At 40.0% G+C, this 19,753-nt stretch overlaps 1 protein-coding gene across 5 annotated transcripts in view; it reads left to right on the top strand.

Annotated features, from left to right (window-relative positions):
* LOC144000398 (uncharacterized) overlaps positions 1–19,753 on the top strand; it is a 117,593-nt gene that overhangs the window by 60,960 nt on the left and 36,880 nt on the right. Inside the window, exons 2-4 of one of the 5 annotated variants that reach the window (XM_077494211.1) lie at positions 2,935–3,243; positions 11,068–11,129; positions 16,697–16,802. In XM_077494211.1, the coding sequence (XP_077350337.1) occupies positions 16,781–16,802 (22 nt within the window). In that variant the 5' untranslated portion in view covers positions 2,935–3,243; positions 11,068–11,129; positions 16,697–16,780. The remainder of the gene's footprint in view (positions 1–2,934; positions 3,244–11,067; positions 11,130–16,696; positions 16,803–19,753) is intronic. The other 4 variants (XR_013278223.1, XM_077494210.1, XM_077494209.1 and 1 more) reach the window with 4 other exon arrangements.

The raw sequence follows: 19,753 nt of genomic DNA, 5'->3' as shown, positions 1-19,753 counted from the left end.
CACACTGGAAATCACCGTTGTGCTTCTCGCGCTCACTGCCCCCACGAGATGCCGTGCATCCATAGGAATGTATTGGGGGCGGCGAGCGGGAGGAGAGACATAGCTTGGCGCTGGCTCCCACGACTGGGCTCGCGGGTGTCAATCCGGCGAGATTGACACAATATCGGCGGCACCCACTGTAGGTATGCAAATCGTACTTCCAAACGCTGTTTTAATGCCAATAGAGGGAGTCATGTCATGTTTAACCTTCTCACCACACCTCTACTGGGCACACCCCTACTGTACAAAATTGGGTCCCGCCATTTACGGAAAAAAAAAAGAGCATTCGTTCCTCACAGTCGCTCGGAGAAAAATGCGTTTCAAGAGGTCCAATACAAAGAACAAAATGGCAGCCATGATAATTGGAATTATAGCCTTGGAGGAGGAGGAGAAGAAATAGAAGGAAGAGCAGAGTGTGGACAAAAAAACCTGGTTCCTTCCACGTGAGAAATTCAACCTAAACCTACTGAAGGAAAATAATCCTGAAGATTATCGCAATTATTTGCGGATGACACCGGAGTCGTTTGAGATGCTGTTATCTTATGTGTGGCCACATCTCACCAGAAAGCCCATCAGAGGAGAGGCTCATGGCAATCCTCTGTTTCTTGGCAACAGGCAGGTCTTTTGAAGACCTGAGGTTTAAAACCGGAATTTCTACCCAATCATCAGGTCGGATTACTCCGGAGACATGTGAGGCCATAGTAAAAGGTGCTCCAACCACAGTGTTTAAAGGTAAGAAAACATGGGGAACCGTCTGATTTACGTTACATGACTACATATTAAAATTGAGTTGGAATTTCTAAAATTCAGCAATGTCTCTAAAATTGGCAAAATGCTATTAAATTATAAGAAAATCCATATCTAGAAGTACGCCTTTGCCAAAAAGAGACATTTTGCGACTTTTTCAAATTCACCATGAGCTGCACAACAAGAACAAGGACAGTTAACACCATAAAGAAAAAGGTTTCACAGTTTAGGGTGTTGTGAGTCACGTAACCAAGAACCATGATGTGGTTTTTGGTGCATTGCCCAGCTTGTGGTTGGGACATATTATGCCATATTATTACACACGATCGGACTTTCCAACAAGGCTCCTTCTGCTTGATTCCGAGCATGCGTGAAACTTTTGTGCGTCGGACTTGTGTACACACACGCTCGGAAATTCTGACGACAAAGTCTTGTTGGCGGAAAACTTGAGAACCTGCTAGCCAACATTTGTTGGCGGAAAGTCCAACAAGAAATGTTCGATGGAGCGTACACATGGTCGGACTTTCAGCCAACAAGCTCACATCCAACATTTGTTGTCGGAAAATCCGATCGTGTGTACGTGGCATAACTCATCTGCCAGTTCGGGACAGATGATACAGGTGGGTGAGACGTATATCCCTGATACCCTATAAGATCTGTGTTTTGTGTAAGATGTCCCTTACCCACCTCCCACCCGGCCACTATGCATAGACGGCCAGGTGGGCGCTTCCTCCTTCTGAATAGACGTTCAGGAATGTCCCTCAGAAGGAGAGGGATCTCGCGAATACGTGCCCATGCAGCAGCACGATCCGGATGTGCTCGTCTCAACCAGACACGGTGCATCCCGATCGGCAGGAGGGCTCTGTGATTGGCCCTCCTGATCACACGATGGCTGTGTCCAATCACAGCCGTCATGTGATGTAAGTAGGGAGCCGGTTGCTAGGCTCTCCTCTCTTCACACGGAAGTTGTCAGTGAGGAGAGGAGAGCGGATCGCTGAAGCCGGCCGGTGATCAGTGACTATGAGCTGTTTTTTACAGCTTTTTACACACTGATCACCGGCACAGTGTCCCCACACATGTCCCCACACAGTGTCCCCATACATGTCCCCACACAGTGTCCCCACATATGTCCCCACACAGTGTCCCCACACATGTCCCCACACATGTCCCCACACAGTGTCCCCACACATGTCCCCACACAGTGTGCCCAAACAGTGTCCCCACACATGTCCCCACACAGTGTAAAATCACAATCTCCCCAAAATAGGGGCCCCAAAACACTGTTCCCACATACATGTCCTGACACATTTGCCCACACATGACCCCACTCAGTAAAAACACCTGTCCCCCACATATATAACAGTAAAATCATATGTCCCAATGATCATCTGCACACATCTGTCCGTGATCACCTGCGCACATCTGTACATGATCATCTGTGTACATCTGTCCTTGATCACACAAACCAATTATTATACACTTAATAGGATTTTTTTTTCCCTGAGACATGTAGCAGAATTAATTTTGGCTTAAATTGATGACAAAATTAGACTTTATTGAATTTCTTTTAAAACAGAAAGTAGAAAATATTGTTTTATTTTTAAAGTTCCGCTAATTTTTCGCTTATATCGCCAAAGAAAAAACTGATTTGTGAATAAATACCACCAAAAGAAAGCTTTATTTGTGTGAACAAAATGAAAAAAAAATCATTTGGGTGCATTGCTGCATGACCGCGCAATTCTTATTGAAAGTGCTAGAGCGCTGAAAGCTGAAAATTGGCCTGGGAAGGAAAGGGTGGCGAAAGTGCCCTCCATTATTGAAGTGGTTAAGTCCAAGGGCAAGCATTTTATGAAGTAGAGATTCAAATAAGTCTCGCTGTTGCATGAACATCCTAGGTAACTTGAGTGCAACAAGATAACCCATGGCATCACATTCCTTTTGTTTCATAATAGACGATGCATCCGTCAGCAAAGTAGCAGTATCATAATCCAAATTCTTTCTTTTTTTTCCTCTCTGAGTCCTCAGACCTGACGGTCCTGGCTGCTGTGCTACTGGGCTTCGAGTATCCTATAGAAAATAAATAAAACATAAATTAATTATCAGTTACTATCAATGCAAAATATTATTATGTCTTTTTTTCCCCAACAGTTTCCCACGAATTACCAGCAATGGAAAGACCCTTGCTAAAGAATTCCAGGATATGTGGAATTTCCCTAATTGTGGGGGGTGCAATTGATGGGAAACATGTAAAGATTACCCCACCAGCCAATTCTGAATCCTACTTTTACAGTTACAAAGGGTTCTTTAGCATAATATTAATAGCGATCGTCAATGCAAAATACGAATTCATATATCTGGACTTAAGGAAAAATGGAAGAAACTCAGATGGAGGAGGAATACAGCGGAGTGAATTCCTGAACCGATTCAAAGGAGGTGTTTTGTCTCTTCCATCTTCAAGTGAGTCTGTGGAAGGACTAAATTTCGTTTTCGTTGGGGATGATGCATTTGCTTTGCGTGAACATCTTTTGAAACCTTATCCCTTACGTAATTTAACAGCTCAACAGAAGATATACAATTATCGCCTGTCTAGGGCAAGACGAGTGGTTGAGAATGCATTTGGCATTATGGCCAGCAGATTCAGAATCTCCCACACCGCTATGAACGTAGCAGTGGACATTATTGTGGAGTGCGGCTGTATGCTACACAATTTTTTTTTACGACGCAAAACAGTGTCATACATGCCATCGTCTGCAGTTGATAGTGAAGACGTTACCAGTGGGACGATTGTGCCAGGTGACTGGCGAAATGACAGTACTGGTTTGTAAAATTTAGCTCCTGCAAGGCCTAGACTACCAACTGCCAATGCATGTCAAAATGGACAAACTTATACTAATTATTTTGTAGGTAGGGGGGCAGTTGCATGGCAGGACTTGTATATAGCTATATATACATATGTTTAATTATATAATAATTGCTGGTAAAGTGTAAACAGTTTAATTTGTTAACCCATGACTCTGCATTCAAAATACATTGAAATGCAATTATTCTAGTAAATATATACTGCTAAATACCTTTTCTCATATAGCAGTCTTGTAACCAGGGGCATTGCTAGTCAACAAAAGATCTGGGGCTAGAGCCCATAGCTGCTTAGTAAAGAAAGTCATATGCTTGGGCGGGCATACACATATATATACAGTAATATATGTGTGTGTATAAATATATCCACAGAGAGACCCCCACTGACATCAGGGTCCCCAGAGAGCACCCTCCCTTACACCAGTATCCCCAAAGAGCCTCCTCCTTGCATCAGGGTCCCCAGAGAGCATCCTCCTTACATCAGAATCCCCAGAGAGCCTCCCCCTTATATCAGGGTCCCCAGAGAGCCCCTCCTTACATCAGGGTCCCCAGAGAGCCTCCTCCTTACATCAGAGTCCCCAGTGAACCTCCCCCTTACACCAGGGTCCCCAGAGAGCCCTTCCTTACATCAGGGTCCGAAGAGAGCTTCCTCCTTACATCAGAGTCCCCAGAGAGCCTCCCCCTTACATCAGGGTCCCCAGAGAGCCCCTCCTTACATCAGGGTCCCCAGAGAGCCCCCTCCCTTACATCAGGGTTCCCAGAAAGCCCCTCCTTACATCAGGGTCCCCAGAGTGCCTCCTCCTTACATCAGGGCCCCCAGAGAGCCCCTCCTTACATCAAGGTCCCCAGAGAGCCTTTCCCTTAAATCAGGATCCCCAAAGAGCCCCTCCCTTACATCAGGGTCCCCAGAGAGCCCCCCATTGACATCAGGGTCCCCAGAGAGCCCCCTCCCTTACATCATGATCCCCAGAGAGGCCCTCTTTACATCAGGATTCCCAGAGAGCCTCCTCCTTACATCAAGGTCCCCAGAGAGCCTCTCTCTTAAATCAGGATCCCCTGAGAGCCCCTCCCTTACATAAGGGTCCCCAGAGGGCCCCTTCCATAACATCAGGGTCCCCAGAGAGCCCCCCACTTACATCAGCATCTCCAGAGAACCTCCCATCCCCTTCGGGACCCCTGCAGAGACTCTGGGCTATGGGCACCAGATTCAGGGCTAGAGCCCCAAAAGCCACCCCCTATCGATGCCACTGCTTGCAACTTATATTCATGTCACGTTAAAGCTTGCAGGAGGAGTTCTCATCTGACTGTCCTGTGAAGCTGACCCTCTGTCTGCACAGTGCCAATTAGAGATCTGTCATCTCCCCTGCACAGTCCCCTCTCCCCTTCTGTTAGAACACACGAGGGGACACACTTAACCCCTTGATCGCCCCCTAGTGTTAACCCCTTCAATGCCAGTGACATTTTTACAGTAATCAGTGCATTTTTATAGCACTGATCGCTGTATAAAGGACAGTGGTCCCAAAAACATGTCAAAAATGTTAAAAAAACTTTAAACCAGGGATTAGGGAATTGAGATGCATCTGAGTTGTGTGCAAGTTGGAAAAACTTTCACAGAAACATGTCTTCATGGAACTACATGAGGTCCCACTAGCCGAGTACTATAAGACCCCTTTTACACTGGGGCACTTTGCAGGTGCTACAGTGCTAAAAATAGCGCCTGCAAAGCGCCCTGAAAGAGCTGCTGCTGTGTCTCCAATGTGAAAGCCCCGAAGGCTCTGACACTGGAGCGGTGTGCTGGCAGGACGGTAAAAAAAAGTCCTGCTAGAAGCATCTTTGGAGTGGTGTGTATACCGCTCCTCCACCACTCCTGCCTATTGAAATCAATGGGGCAGCGTGGGCTATACCGCCAGCTAAAAATAGCTTAGCTTTACCATCATTTTAGCGGCGTTATTTGGTGGTTTTACCTCCCCTGTTAGCGGCCGAGAAAGGGTTAAAACCACTGCAAAGCGCTGCTGCAGCAGCGCTATGCCGACGGTGTAGCCCACGCTGCAACATTGATTTCAATAGGCATGAGTGGTAGAGGAGCAGTATACACACCACTCCAAAGATGCTGCTAGCAGGACTTTTTTTTACTATCCTGCCAGTGCACCGCTCCAGTGTGAGAGCCCTCGGGGATCTCACATTGGAGACACAGCAGCAGCTCTTTCAGGGTGCCTTGCAGGCACTATTTTTAGCGCTGTAGCGCCTGCAAAGTGCCCCAGTGTGAAAGGGGTCTTATATTACTCGGTTAGTGTGACCTCATGTAGTTCCACGGAGACATGTTTCTGTGAAAGTTTATCCAACTTGCACGCAACTCAGATGCATCTCAATTCCTTAATCCCTGGTTTAACGTTTTTAACATTTTCAACACGTTTTTCGGACCACTGTCATTTATACAGTGATCAGTGCTATAAAAATGCACTGATTACTGTAAAAATGTCACTGGCATTGAAGGGGTTAACACTAAGGGGGGCAATCAAGGGGTTAAGTGTGTCCCCTTGTGTGTGTTCTAACTGAAGGGGGGAGGGGACTGTGCAGGGGAGATGACAGATCGTCTGTTCATACTCTGTATGAACAGACGATCTGTCACTTCTCCCCTCAGAGAACCGGAAACTGTGTGTTTACACACACAGATCCCGGTTCTCCATGTGCCCCTGATCGCGACTGCCGGCCACTTGCATCGGCTCGGGGGGTGTGCGTGCCCCCTAGTGGCCATAGGGCGAAGCGGCATTACATAATGTTGTTTCACCCAGCCGCGCCATTCTGCCGCAGTACAACTGCGGCGGATGGTCAGCAAGTTGTTAAGAATCATTACACTTGCCAATCACCAAGTATTCCATCAGAGACAAATTAGACAAATTACCTTTAGCCCGACATTTTTTAGAAAAAAAGGACACAACGTTTCTCAATTAAGATTTGTGGTGATAGATGGTATACCCAGGAACAGACATGGAGGAAATAGGAAATTAACCCTTATGCCGTGTACACACGATCGGAATTCTCGTTGGAAAAGCCTTGGATGGTTTTCCCGACGGAATTCCGCTCAAGCTTGTGTTGCCTACACACGGTCACACCAAATTTCCGACCATCAAGAAGGCGGCGATGTGTTCACGCTACGACGAGCCGCGAAAATGAAGTTCAATGCTTTTGAGCATGCGTTGAATTATTTCCAAACATGCGTCGGGAATTTTGCGCATCGGAATTGCCACAGACAATTGGAAAAATTGAGAACCTGCTCTCAATCTTTTACTGGCCGAAATTCCGCTAAGTAAAAGTCCGATGGAGCGTATACACACGGTCGCGTTTTCCGATTAAAAAGCTCTCATCGGTCTTTTGCTGGCTGAATTTCCGATCGTGCGTACGGGGCATTAGAAAACAGGAGGTTCAATGGCTAGAACGCTTAAACAATTTATTAAATTCTGATTGTGATTTATACTTATTTCTTTGGTATGCTTATTTATTATGTGTTTTTTTTTTGTTTGTTTGTTTTGTTTTCCTCAAGGCATATTGAATGTGATAGCATCTGATGAGCCATGATTTCTCATATACCTACATTTTTTTATTTTTTTTTGTTGCATTGGTTGATTTTTTCCCATTAGTACAAAATGATTGATTAATTGATCCCACATGAGATAGGAGTGTATAAATATGTTTGTAAAAACCATTATCATTGTATGTGTCTGGGCTCTGAAGAAGGGCGCTCGCTTCCTGTAGAGCCCGAAAACCGTCATACATTGTATATATATACAGAGAGAGAGAGAGAGAGAGAGTGGTGATATATATATATATATATATATATATATATATATATATATATATATATATATATATTACATTTCTAAAGTATTATAATACATGTATAGAATTGGACAAATGCCCATCTAGAATACCCAGGCCTGAATATCATAACAAGACAGCTACAATAATACAATAAGGCTTAATGTACACGGGATGTTTTTACAACCTCTCCTGAATGATTTAACTTAACCCACAGTTAAAACGTCTGTTTTGCTGCATTTACATGTCGCGTTTAGGTACGTTTTGCTGCGTTTGCATTTAGAAGTGTTTTTCTTTTTTTTTTCTTTTTTAAATAGCCAAAAATGAAAATCACCTGTAAATGAAACACGGCTAAACGTGAGTTACCGTATTTAGAAGCGTTTGGCGCTTGAAATGCCTCTAAACTCAGCGTCTGAAGTCATTTTTTTGCTTTCCAAAACTCAACTGCCTAAAAAAGGACATTAAACAAAGCTGTGTACATGGACACATAAGATAACATTGGATGAGTTGAGGGGCAGCTGAAAAAAGCAGCCAACTTGTCTCTGAACATCTGTTTAGCAGCAGCCGTGTACATGAGCCCTAAAGGTCCTTATATCAATCACACACACACACGTTTTATTAACTAAACGAATAGCACTTCACATCCATGGGAACATTAAATAATCAATGTAGAGTCCCCAGATGAAACTTACCTCAGGTATCTATGTTCGAATAATTGTCTATCAAATGAATATTCCTTCCTACGTGACAAACCCCCCCGTTCATATAACCACATGGGATGTATCATGCACAGGCCCCGCCTCTTCTTTAGAACATTGCACAGTTGGAGACATCTTGGCTGAGGAAGAGCTCCTGGCAGAATCTCCGGGTGCAGAGATTGAGCAAAGAGAGGAGATTGCAGAATTGTTCTCCACCTCCAGTATTGTTGTCAACATCCAGTATTGTTGTCCACCTCCAGTATTGTTGTCCATCTCCAGTATTGTTGTCCACTTCCAGTATTGTTGTCCACTTCCAGTATTGTTGTCCACCTCCAGTATTGTTGTCCACCTCCAGTATTGTTGTCAACATCCAGTATTGTTGTCCACCTCCAGTATTGTTGTCAACATCCAGTATTGTTGTCCATCTCCAGTATTGTTGCCCACCTCCAGTATTGTTGTCTACCTCCAGTATTGTTGTATTGTTGTCCACCTCCAGTATTGTTGTCCATCTCCAGTATTGTTGTCCATCTCCAGTATTGTTGTCCATCTCCAGTATTGTTGTCCACCTCCAGTATTGTTTTCCACCTCCAGTATTGTTGTCCATCTCCAGTATTGTTGTCCACTTCCAGTATTGTTGTTCACCTCCAGTATTGTTGTCAACATTCAGTATTGTTGTTCATCTCCAGTATTGTTGTCCATCTCCAGTATTGTTGTCCATCTCCAGTATTGTTGTCCACCTCCAGTATTGTTGTCCACCTCCAGTATTGTTGTCCATCTCCAGTATTGTTGTCCACCTCCAGTATTGTTGTCCATCTCCAGTATTGTTGTCCACCTCCAGTATTGTTGTCCATCTCCAGTATTGTTGTCCATCTCCAGTATTGTTGTCCACCTCCAGTATTGTTGTCCACCTCCAGTATTGTTGTCTACCTCCAGTATTGTTGTCTACCTCCAGTATTGTTGTATTGTTGTCCATCTCCAGTATTGTTGTCCACCTCCAGTATTGTTGTCTACCTCCAGTATTGTTGTCTACCTCCAGTATTGTTGTATTGTTGTCCATCTCCAGTATTGTTGTCCACCTCCAGTATTGTTGTCCATCTCCAGTATTGTTGTCCACCTCCAGTATTGTTGTCCACCTCCAGTATTGTTGTCCATCTCCAGTATTATTGTCCATCTCCAGTATTGTTGTCCACCTCTAGTATTGTTGTCCACCTCCAGTATTGTTGTCCATCTCCAGTATTGTTGTCCACCTCCAGTATTGTTGTCTACCTCCAGTATTGTTGTATTGTTGTCCACCTCTAGTATTGTTGTCCACCTCCAGTATTGTTGTCCACCTCCAGTATTGTTGTCCACCTCCAGTATTGTTGTCTACCTCCAGTATTGTTGTATTGTTGTCCATCTCCAGTATTATTGTCCATCTCCAGTATTGTTGTCCACCTCTAGTATTGTTGTCCACCTCCAGTATTGTTGTCCATCTCCAGTATTGTTGTCCACCTCCAGTATTGTTGTCTACCTCCAGTATTGTTGTATTGTTGTCCACCTCTAGTATTGTTGTCCACCTCCAGTATTGTTGTCCACCTCCAGTATTGTTGTCCACCTCCAGTATTGTTGTCTACCTCCAGTATTGTTGTATTGTTGTCCATCTCCAGTATTGTTGTCCACCTCCAGTATTGTTGTCCATCTCCAGTATTGTTGTCCATCTCCAGTATTGTTGTCCACCTCCAATATTGTTGTCTACCTCCAGTATTGTTGTATTGTTGTCCACCTCCAGTATTGTTGTCTACCTCCAGTATTGTTGTATTGTTGTCCACCTCCAGTATTGTTGTCAACATCCAGTATTGTTGTCCACCTCCAGTATTGTTGTCCACCTCCAGTATTGTTGTCCACCCTCCAGTATTGTTGTCCACCCTCCAGTATTGTTGTCCACCCTCCAGTATTGTTGTCCATCTGTAGACACTGGCGTTCTGATTTGCAGAGAGGCGGTTCTGTGTTAGCAAAGCAAATATTAATTTGCTCTGCTAACACAGCTGGGTGCACTGCGAGCACAATGGATTACGCTCGCAGGTTACCTTTTTTTTGACACCTACTAGAGCCTATGGCTCTAATCAGGTGCTTAAAAAAAACACCCCCCCCCCCACACCACTATAATTCGGACCGCCCGGTGGGGAAAAGGGGCCAGGTGCCTGAATAGGAGGTGTCTACAGCAGCCATGGATAGATTCATGCAATGCATGCCAAAGATTTCCAGGACATTAGTAACAACGTTGGGATAGGTGTATGAATGTAGCAAGGGGGACAATGCCGAAAAATAAATGCAGTTTCTACTCCTTGAAATAAGTCCTTTTTATTATATAAACTCAAAAGTCCCGATTTTGACTTGAACGCCCTTCCGTATTGTTGTGGTTGGTCGTGCGTTGGGCAACTTTAGATTTACCAAAACCCATGGCTAATAGGTGCAAGACAATTGATGCCATTTGTATCCAGTAACTGGTGCCATAAGGAGGACCCCCTTCACCAACCAAGACACCAAATGGTCAACATTTGAGTGTTGCATCATCACCCAACCTTCTTCCTAAAGTCAACAAGCTCTGTAAACTCAACAGTCCCCCCCCCCCCCCCCCCCCCCCCCCCGGTGTGTTGTAGGTGACTGGCAAGGACAGTTAAGCACTTAGCTCCAGTTGTCTGTCCTACTTTACTTCGTAGCATCCCAAAGTGGATTTTCAAGTTTGTGCTCTGTGATTAAATGAAGGTGGAGTTTCTGGCAGGGCAACTCGGGTGAGGTGTGTAGAGTAAGGAGAAGACAGTAGGAGAGGGAGACGGGAGCACCTAGAGAGCTCTGCCTAACTCTTTCCTTAATCCTTCCGTGACAAATCTCTATTTATTTTATTTTATTTTTTTTTTCAATTCTTCTACAGCTGAACAATGACCAGCATGGTGCAAGAGCTGATTCTCGTCTTCAGTCTACTCTTCAGGAAAGGTGAGTGAAAGGAAACATGGCAATCCTTTATTATATCTTTACTCTTCCACAGACATTGAAACTAAGAGGAGAGGAAACAAAATACATGTGCTCCATTAAGTGTCCCCCTTTTTTATTTTTTCTTGTTATTTTATTTATTTATTTATTTTTAAGCTGTTTTTTTTTTTTTTTTTTTTGTCGTTTTGTATAGTTTTGTATTGTTTTATGTAATTTATATATATATATATATATAAAAAAAAAAAAAAAAAAAACAATTTTTGTAGTTTTGGACTGTGTATTTTTTTTTTTTTTGGGGGGGGGGGGGGGGGGGGGTTGTCCTTTAAATGAGCAGACAGTTAAAAGTAGCATTGTAATTATTATTATTATTATTTTTTTTACTGAATATACAATATATTATACATACTGTATAATATATTGTATATTCAGTAAGAAAAAAAAAAAAATAATAATAATAATAATTACAATGCTACTTTTAACTATTTTTTTTTTTTTTCTTACTGAATATACAATATATTATACAGTATGTATAATATATTGTATATTCAGTAAAAAAAATAATAATAATAATAATTACAATGCTACTTTTAATTTTCTGCTCATTAAAGGACAACCCCCCCCCCCCCCCAAAAAAAAAATACACAGTTTTTTTTTTACTGAATATACAATATATTATACAGTATGTATAATATATTGTATATTCAGTAAAAAAAAAAAAGAATAATAATAATAATTACAATGCTACTTTTAATTTTCTGCTCATTAAAGGACAACCCCCCCCCCCCAAAAAAAAAAATACACAGTTCTTTTTTACTGAATATACAATATATTATACAGTATGTATAATATATTGTATATTCAGTAAAAAAAAAAAAAAAAATTATAATAATTACAATGCTACTTTTAATTTTCTGCTCATTAAAGGACAACCCCCCCCCCCCCAAAAAAAAAAATACACAGTTCTTTTTTACTGAATATACAATATATTATACAGTATGTATAATATATTGTATATTCAGTAAAAAAAAAATATATATATATAATAATTACAATGCTACTTTTAATTTTCTGCTCATTAAAGGACAACCCCCCCCCCCAAAAAAAAAAAAATACACAGTTCTTTTTTACTGAATATACAATATATTATACAGTATGTATAATATATTGTATATTCAGTAAAAAAAAAATATATATATATAATAATTACAATGCTACTTTTAATTTTCTGCTCATTAAAGGACAACCCCCCCCCCCAAAAAAAAAAAAATACACAGTTTTTTTTTACTGAATATACAATATATTATAAAGTATATATAATATATTGTATATTCAGTAAAAAAAAAAAAAATAATAATAATAATTACAATGCTACTTTTAATTTTCTGCTAATTAAAGGACAAACCCACCCCCCCCCCCCCCCCCCAAAAAAAATAAAATAAAATACACAGTCCAAAACCACAAATTTTTTTTATTTTTTTATATATATAAATTACATAAAACAATACAAATTGTACCTCACAAATATACCAGTCCATAAACAGAGTTATAGTCCAACCCTGCAAATGCAAATGGAGCCCAGGATGACACCGACCCAGGTCAGTAAACCATATAAATACATTTTTATTGTAATTCTACAAATAATTGTATAAATGTGTATATATGACAGGGGTTGGAAATGCTGAAATCTAACAACCTTGCAAACCTGCACTGCCCCACCCCAAAAACGAAGCTATAAAAATGTGCAAAATTTGCGAAAAAAAACCCCCAAAAATATATAAGCAGAAGTCCAAAAACTGAATAAACAATTAAATAAATAAATAAATTAATTAATAAATAATAAATAAGGTATGTATATAGGTGTATAGTACAAAGTACAAAAATCAGAAATGTTATTGCCCTAATAACCATCATCATCCCATCCAAAATCTGAAAAAAATATATGCAAAAATCCAAACACTGAAATAAACAATAAAAAAATGAAATAAAAAAAAATCTGATATTTGTAACTGTCTATATTACAAAATACAAATTTGTTTACCGTAATAACCATCACCACCCCATCCAATAAACAAACCTAAATAACACCTGTGCAAAAATGCAAAAAGAAAGAAATAAAACAAACATTTAAAAAAATGAGATATAAAAATGTAATAGTTAAATAAACAAAGTATGTATACCATATATATTACAAAGTACAACAATCTGAAATTTTATTACCCTGATAATCATCATCACCCCACCCAAAATCTGGAAAATATAGGCAAAAATTCAAACACTAAAATAAACAATAAAAAAATAAAATAAAAAGATGAGGTATGTGTAACTGTCTATATTACAAAATACAAATTTGTTTACCGTAATAACCATCACCACCCCATCCAATAAACAAACCTAAATATCACCTGTGCAAAAATGCAAAAAATAAATAAAAAAAAATAAAAAAAACTGAAATATAAAAATGTCATAATTAAATAAACAAAGTATGTATAATGTATATATTACAAAGTACAAAAATCTGCAATTTGTTTAACATAATAACGATCTCCACCTCACCCAATAAACTAACCTAGATAATGCATGTGTAAAAATGAAAAAAATAAAATAAAAATACTGAAATATAAAACTGAAATAATGAAATAAACTAAGTATGTAAAAATGTATATATTACAAGGTACAAAAATCTGAAATTTGATAACCTTAGTAACCAGCACCACCTCATCCAAATAACTAAATAAATAAACAAACCTAGATTACGTCTGTGCAACAATGTGAAAAATATATGCAAAAATCCAAAAACTGAAATAAACAATTAAAAAAATCAAATAAAACAATTAGGTATGTGTAACTGTCTATATTACAAAGTACAAAAATCTGAAATTTGTTTACCCTAATAACCATCACCACCCCACCTAAAATCTTAAAAATATATGCAAAAATCCAAAAACTGAAATAAACAATTAAAAAATAAAATAAAAAAAATTAGGTATGTGTAACTGTCTTTATTAAAAAGTACAAAAACCTGAAATTTGTTTCCCTAAATAATAATCTCCACCCACCCAATAAACAAACCTAGATAATGCCTGTGAAAAATTGCAAAAATAAAATAAAAAATATGAAAAACAAAGCAAAAAATATGAAATATAAAAATGTAATAATTATATAAACTAAGCATGTATAAATGTTTATATTACAAAGTACAGAAATCTGCAATTTGATAACCCTAATAACCAGCACCACCTCATCCAATAAATAAGTAGATAAATAAACAAACCTAGATTACCCTGTGCAACAATTCGAAAAATATATGCAAAAATCCAAAAACTGAAATAAACAATACAAAATAAATAAATAAATAGGTTTGTGTATCTGTATATATTACAAAGTACAACAATTCAGAAATTTGTTTGCCCTAATAGCCCTCACCACCCCACCCAAAATCTGAAAAATATATGCAAAAATCCAAAAACTGAACTAAACAATTAAAAAATAAAATAAACAAATTAGATATGTGTAACTGTCTATAAGTACAAAAATCTGAAATTTGTTTACCCTATTAACCATCACCACCCCATCCAATAAACAAACCTAGATAACGCCTGGCAAAAAAATGCAAAAAACAAACAAAACTGAAATATAAAAATGTAATAATGAAATAAACGAATTATGTAAAAATGTATATATTACAAAGTACAAAAATCTGAAATTTGTTTACCATAATAACCATCTCCACCCCACCCAATAAACTAACCTAGATAATTCCTGTGCAAAAATTCAAAGCATATGCAAAAATAAAAAATAAAACTGAAATATAAAAATTAAATAATGAAATAAACGAAGTATGTAAAAATGTATATATTACAAAGTACAAAAATCTGAAATTTGATAACTCTAATAACCTGCACCACCTCATCTAATAACTAAATAAATAAACTAACTTAGATTATGTCTGTGCAACAATGTGAAAATATATGCAAAAATTCAAAAACTGAAATAAACAATAAATTAATAAATAAATAAACAAATTAGCTATGTGTAACTGTATATATTACAAAGTACAAAAATCGGAAATTTGTTTACCGTAATAACCATCTCCACCCCACCCAATAAATTAACCTAGATAACGATTGTGCAAAAATGTAAAAAAAAATAAAAATAAATAAAAAATAAACAAATTACACTATAAAGTACTAAATAAATAAGTATTAAGAAATAAAGTATGGAGGACGTGGTCTGCAGCGGAGCCGAATGGTTGAATAATCCCAGAGCTCCGTCTTCACAAGGACTCTGCGGCACACAGCAGCTCTTCCAAGGCACCTCTTCACCCCGTTTTCAACGGGTCGGACCGGGACACCAGCGGGAACATGTCCAATAGACGGCGCAATTATAGATGCCCGCAGCACCTGACAGACTTCTACTCCTTGAAACACACTGGAGGTAGGCAAGATGGTGCCGAGGCCTACACTCCTCCTCTACTGGATGGAATCAGATTAAGTCCGGCACTGAGACCAGCACCAGACTCAGGGGAAGACACAAGGGAAATGCCAGAATCTATTGAATCCTTTACCACACAGGACCAACCTGTACATGATACAGTATTGAAATGACATGCTAATGTCTTTAAGGCGCACGACCCAGGCAGACGTGGCCTCATATATGAGTAGATTCAATAGAGGTATCCAAGCAATGGGGGACAGAGTGGACCACACTGAGGTTAAGATGGGACAACACGCTGACACAATAAATGATCTGATGCCTATGAAGAAAAGGAAGGGGAGAATGAGTGGATCAAGGCAAAATGAGCAGATATGGAAGACAGATCGAGAAGAAACAACCTGAAAATAAGAGGGGATACCAGAATCGGTGCAGCAAACCAGCCTAGGTCCCTATGCAGCAACCTTGTTTAAAAATCTTATACCGAGTCTCACTGTTACGATTGAGAGGATCCATGGCCTGGCCAAACCATCTCACCTGTCTGATCACATTCCAAGAGATGTACTCCTACATTTACATGTCTTCCATGTGAAAGAAAATCCAATGTTATGCAAGACCAAATCCCAGCAAAGTATCAGCGCTTACAATCCTTTGCTGATCTCTCGCAATACACGCTCCAAAAAAGGAAAACATTTGAATACAGTGACCAAAGTGTTAAGAAACCACAAAATTCCATACAGATGGGGAGACCCGACAAAAATCACTGTGACCAGAGACAATCATACCTTTTGTGACATCCTCCCTGGACAAAGGAATTGCTCTCCTGCAGGAATGGGGTATTCTCCCAGATCCGGATGGCGATAACCCCAAGTCACTGCCAAATATGCGATATCGCACTCGTGAATAGGACCGGAGGGTTCTTTTTTTCTTGAGGAAACAAGGTCAGGGATTGTCAGGTTGAACTAAACCCCCCCCTATTATAATCTAGCAGCAGTTAGCTGCCCATAGGTGCCTCGCACCTGTTCTACTTGTTGCACCACGTTAGGTGCCTCAAACTTGTCACACTTGTTTTTTATTGTTTTTCTCGTTTTCTTTTTCCAATTTTCTTTTCTACTTCTCGGGATGTTGACGGAACCAAGCTTCTGGAAGGAACACTTCAACACAGGTCGGCTATAACTACGAACTGCCAAGGTGGGACTCCCCTTCGGACAACCTACGGAGGTATGGTCAGCAAACACATACATAGTGAGTATATAACCAAGTTTACTTATGATGGATATAGATCACAAATTCCAACAAAGGATTCTTACAGAACCCTAGCAATCACAGTTCCTGCAAAAGATGGCACTCAATGTGATATCTATTAATGCTAAAGGGCTCAACCACCCAGCAAAGCGAAAGTCTCTCTGGAAAGAAGCTCTTATGCATAATAGTGACACACTTTGTGTTCAATTCATCGGCTCCTCCTAAATGAACACATAAGAATTATCCTTTTATCTTCACTGCAAGAGCAGACTCAAAAACCAAGGGAGTTCTTATCACCATCAGAGACACAATAGCGTTCAAGCTACATGAGGGAAGATCCACAAGGCAGATTACTAACACTTGTGACCTAAACTCAACCACGTACACGATTGTCACGATGTACTCCCCCAACAAATATCAGGTCCATTTTTTTTTCAGAAAACTCATGAAAAAGGTCCAAAACCACCTCAAAGGTCTGTTGTTGATCTGCGGAGACTTTAATGTCACACCAGACCCATCACTGGATTCCACGTCTCAACCTAAGCGTCATACCTCCACGCTACTTCCTTCTATTTACAACCAAAAACTGTATGATGCATGGCCCTACACCTACTTCTCTCCAACTCATCAAGTCTATACTAGAATTGACCTTTTCTTAATAGACCAATGAGTCCTACTCCAAAGCAAATCTGCCAACATCAATACGATAACTTGGTCTGACTCTGCCTTCATTGCCTTGTCTATAGCAGACTTGTCATCTACCAAACAGAAACCAATATGGGCGAATAAACACTTACTTATTGCAACAAAAAGAGTCAAAGACAATTCTTTGAATTCGCTTATGCCAGCCACACACGGTTCGAATTTCAAAAGAATTTTCTTTCGAAAATCGTATCTAAGAATTTTTGGTATGAATTTCGCACCATTAGTGGGGCTGCAACAACAGCCGATTTTCGTGCGGAAATCAAATTTGAGGAATCGGACATGTTGGAAATTTTTGGAAAAACTAACGATATTCTAATCAATGATGGGAGAATCGTGTGAGAAATGTAATAAGAAAAGAAAATTTACGGAGAGAAAAGAAGAGAAAATTCTTTTCTGTAGCACCATGAGATGAAATTGAAGGCTTGGTCGGCCAAATTTCGAAAATCAATGGTGGCATCATCGGATCACAAAAAAAACCCCAAACTTTGTGATTTTGAAAAGAAAATTTGTTCGAAATTCGACTGTGTATGGCCTGCATTAGAAGAGTTTCTTTCTAACAATGTGGGCTCGGTTCAAGACCCCTTTATCCTGTGGAATGCCCATAAGGCGTTTATGAGGGGCATATCGGTACATTTAGAAGCTAGAGCAAAGAGGCATAGACAAAAGCGGTTAGAAGAACAAAAGAAATTTAAATTATAGAAGCTCAAAATTACAACTACACAAACTCTATCCAAAAACAATTAACACAACTTAGGTATGACCTTAGATTGTAATTACTAGACAATTTTGAAAAAAACCTTCACGAAGACTAAAAATGAATTATTATGTACAGCTGGTAAACTCCTAGCGCAGAACCTTAACCACTTTCAGACCGGACCATTTTGCTGGTCAAAGACCAGACCACTTTTTGCGATTCGGCACTGCGTCGCTTTAACTGACAATTGTGCGGTCGGCTCCCAAACAAAATTGACGTCCTTTTTTTCCCACAAATAGAGCTTTCTTTTGGTGGTATTTGATCTCCCCTGCGGTTTTTATTTTTTGCGCTATAAACAAAAATAGAGCGACAATTTCGAAAAAAACACATTATTTTTTACTTTTTGTTATAATAAATATCCCCCAAAAATATATAAAAAAACATTTTTTTCCCTCAGTTTAGGCCGATACGTATTCTTCTACATATTTTTGGTAAAAAAAATCGCAATAAGCGATTATTGATTGGTTTGCGCAAAAGTTATAGCGTTTACAAAATAGGGGATAGTTTTATAGCAATTTTATTAATAATTTTTTATTATTATTTTTTTTACTAGTAATGACGGCGATCAGCGATTTTTATTGTGACTGCGACATTGTGGGGGACCCATCGGACATTTTTGACACATTTTTGGGACCATTGTCATTTATACAGTAATCACTGCTATACAAATGCAGTGATTCCTGTGTAAATGACACTGGCAGTGAAGGGGTTAACCAGTGGGTGGCAGTGTAGGGGGTTAAGTGTTCCTAGGGGTGTGTTACTAACTGTGGGGGGGTTGGGCTTTCATTTAGTGAACACTGATCTCTGCTCCAATCACATGGAGCAGAGATCAGCGTCACTAGTTGCTAGGCAGAATGGAGAAATTTCTCCATTCGGCCGCTCCGTGAGACGATCGCGGGGATGCCCGCGGCGATCGAGTCCGCGGGTCCCGCGACCGGACTCACGGGGTCCTGACCAGCGCGGAAGCGCGCTGCCGGCGGCGCGCTCCCAATGGCAGGGCGGCAAATTTAAAGGGACGTACATGTACGCCCATTTGCCTGCCCGTGCCATTCTGTCGACGTACATCGTCGTGCGCTGGTCGGCAAGTGGTTAAAGGACACAGATATAGAACTAAAATACCCCATATAATCCACCCAGGCACCAAAACAAAAAGAATATCACCCACAAAAGATAGCAGACGCTTTTAGTTTCTATTACGGGGCTCTGTATAACTTAAAAGACGACCCCGGGAAACACACCAACCAAACCCCCGGAAGCAATTAACAAATTCCTTACCACAATAGATATACCCTAACTGTCACCTGACCGGCTCCAGTCTCTAAACCAGCCTTTGACAATACCAAAAATCCATAAAACTATTGAATTCCTTCCCTCTAATAAATCACCAGGGCCTGATGGCTTCAGTGGGGAATATTACAGGGAATTTATGACTCTTCTATCCCCACGCTTACTCCAAATTTTTGATTCCGCCGCTGCCTCTGCCTCTTTTCCT

This window comes from Lithobates pipiens, unplaced genomic scaffold (genome assembly GCF_037356315.1).
Source record: "Lithobates pipiens isolate NorthernLeopardFrog02 unplaced genomic scaffold, aLitPip1_a1.2 Scaffold_22, whole genome shotgun sequence".
In the NCBI taxonomy this organism is placed as follows: domain Eukaryota; kingdom Metazoa; phylum Chordata; class Amphibia; order Anura; family Ranidae; genus Lithobates; species Lithobates pipiens.
This window is presented reverse-complemented; position numbering and strand designations above follow the sequence as displayed.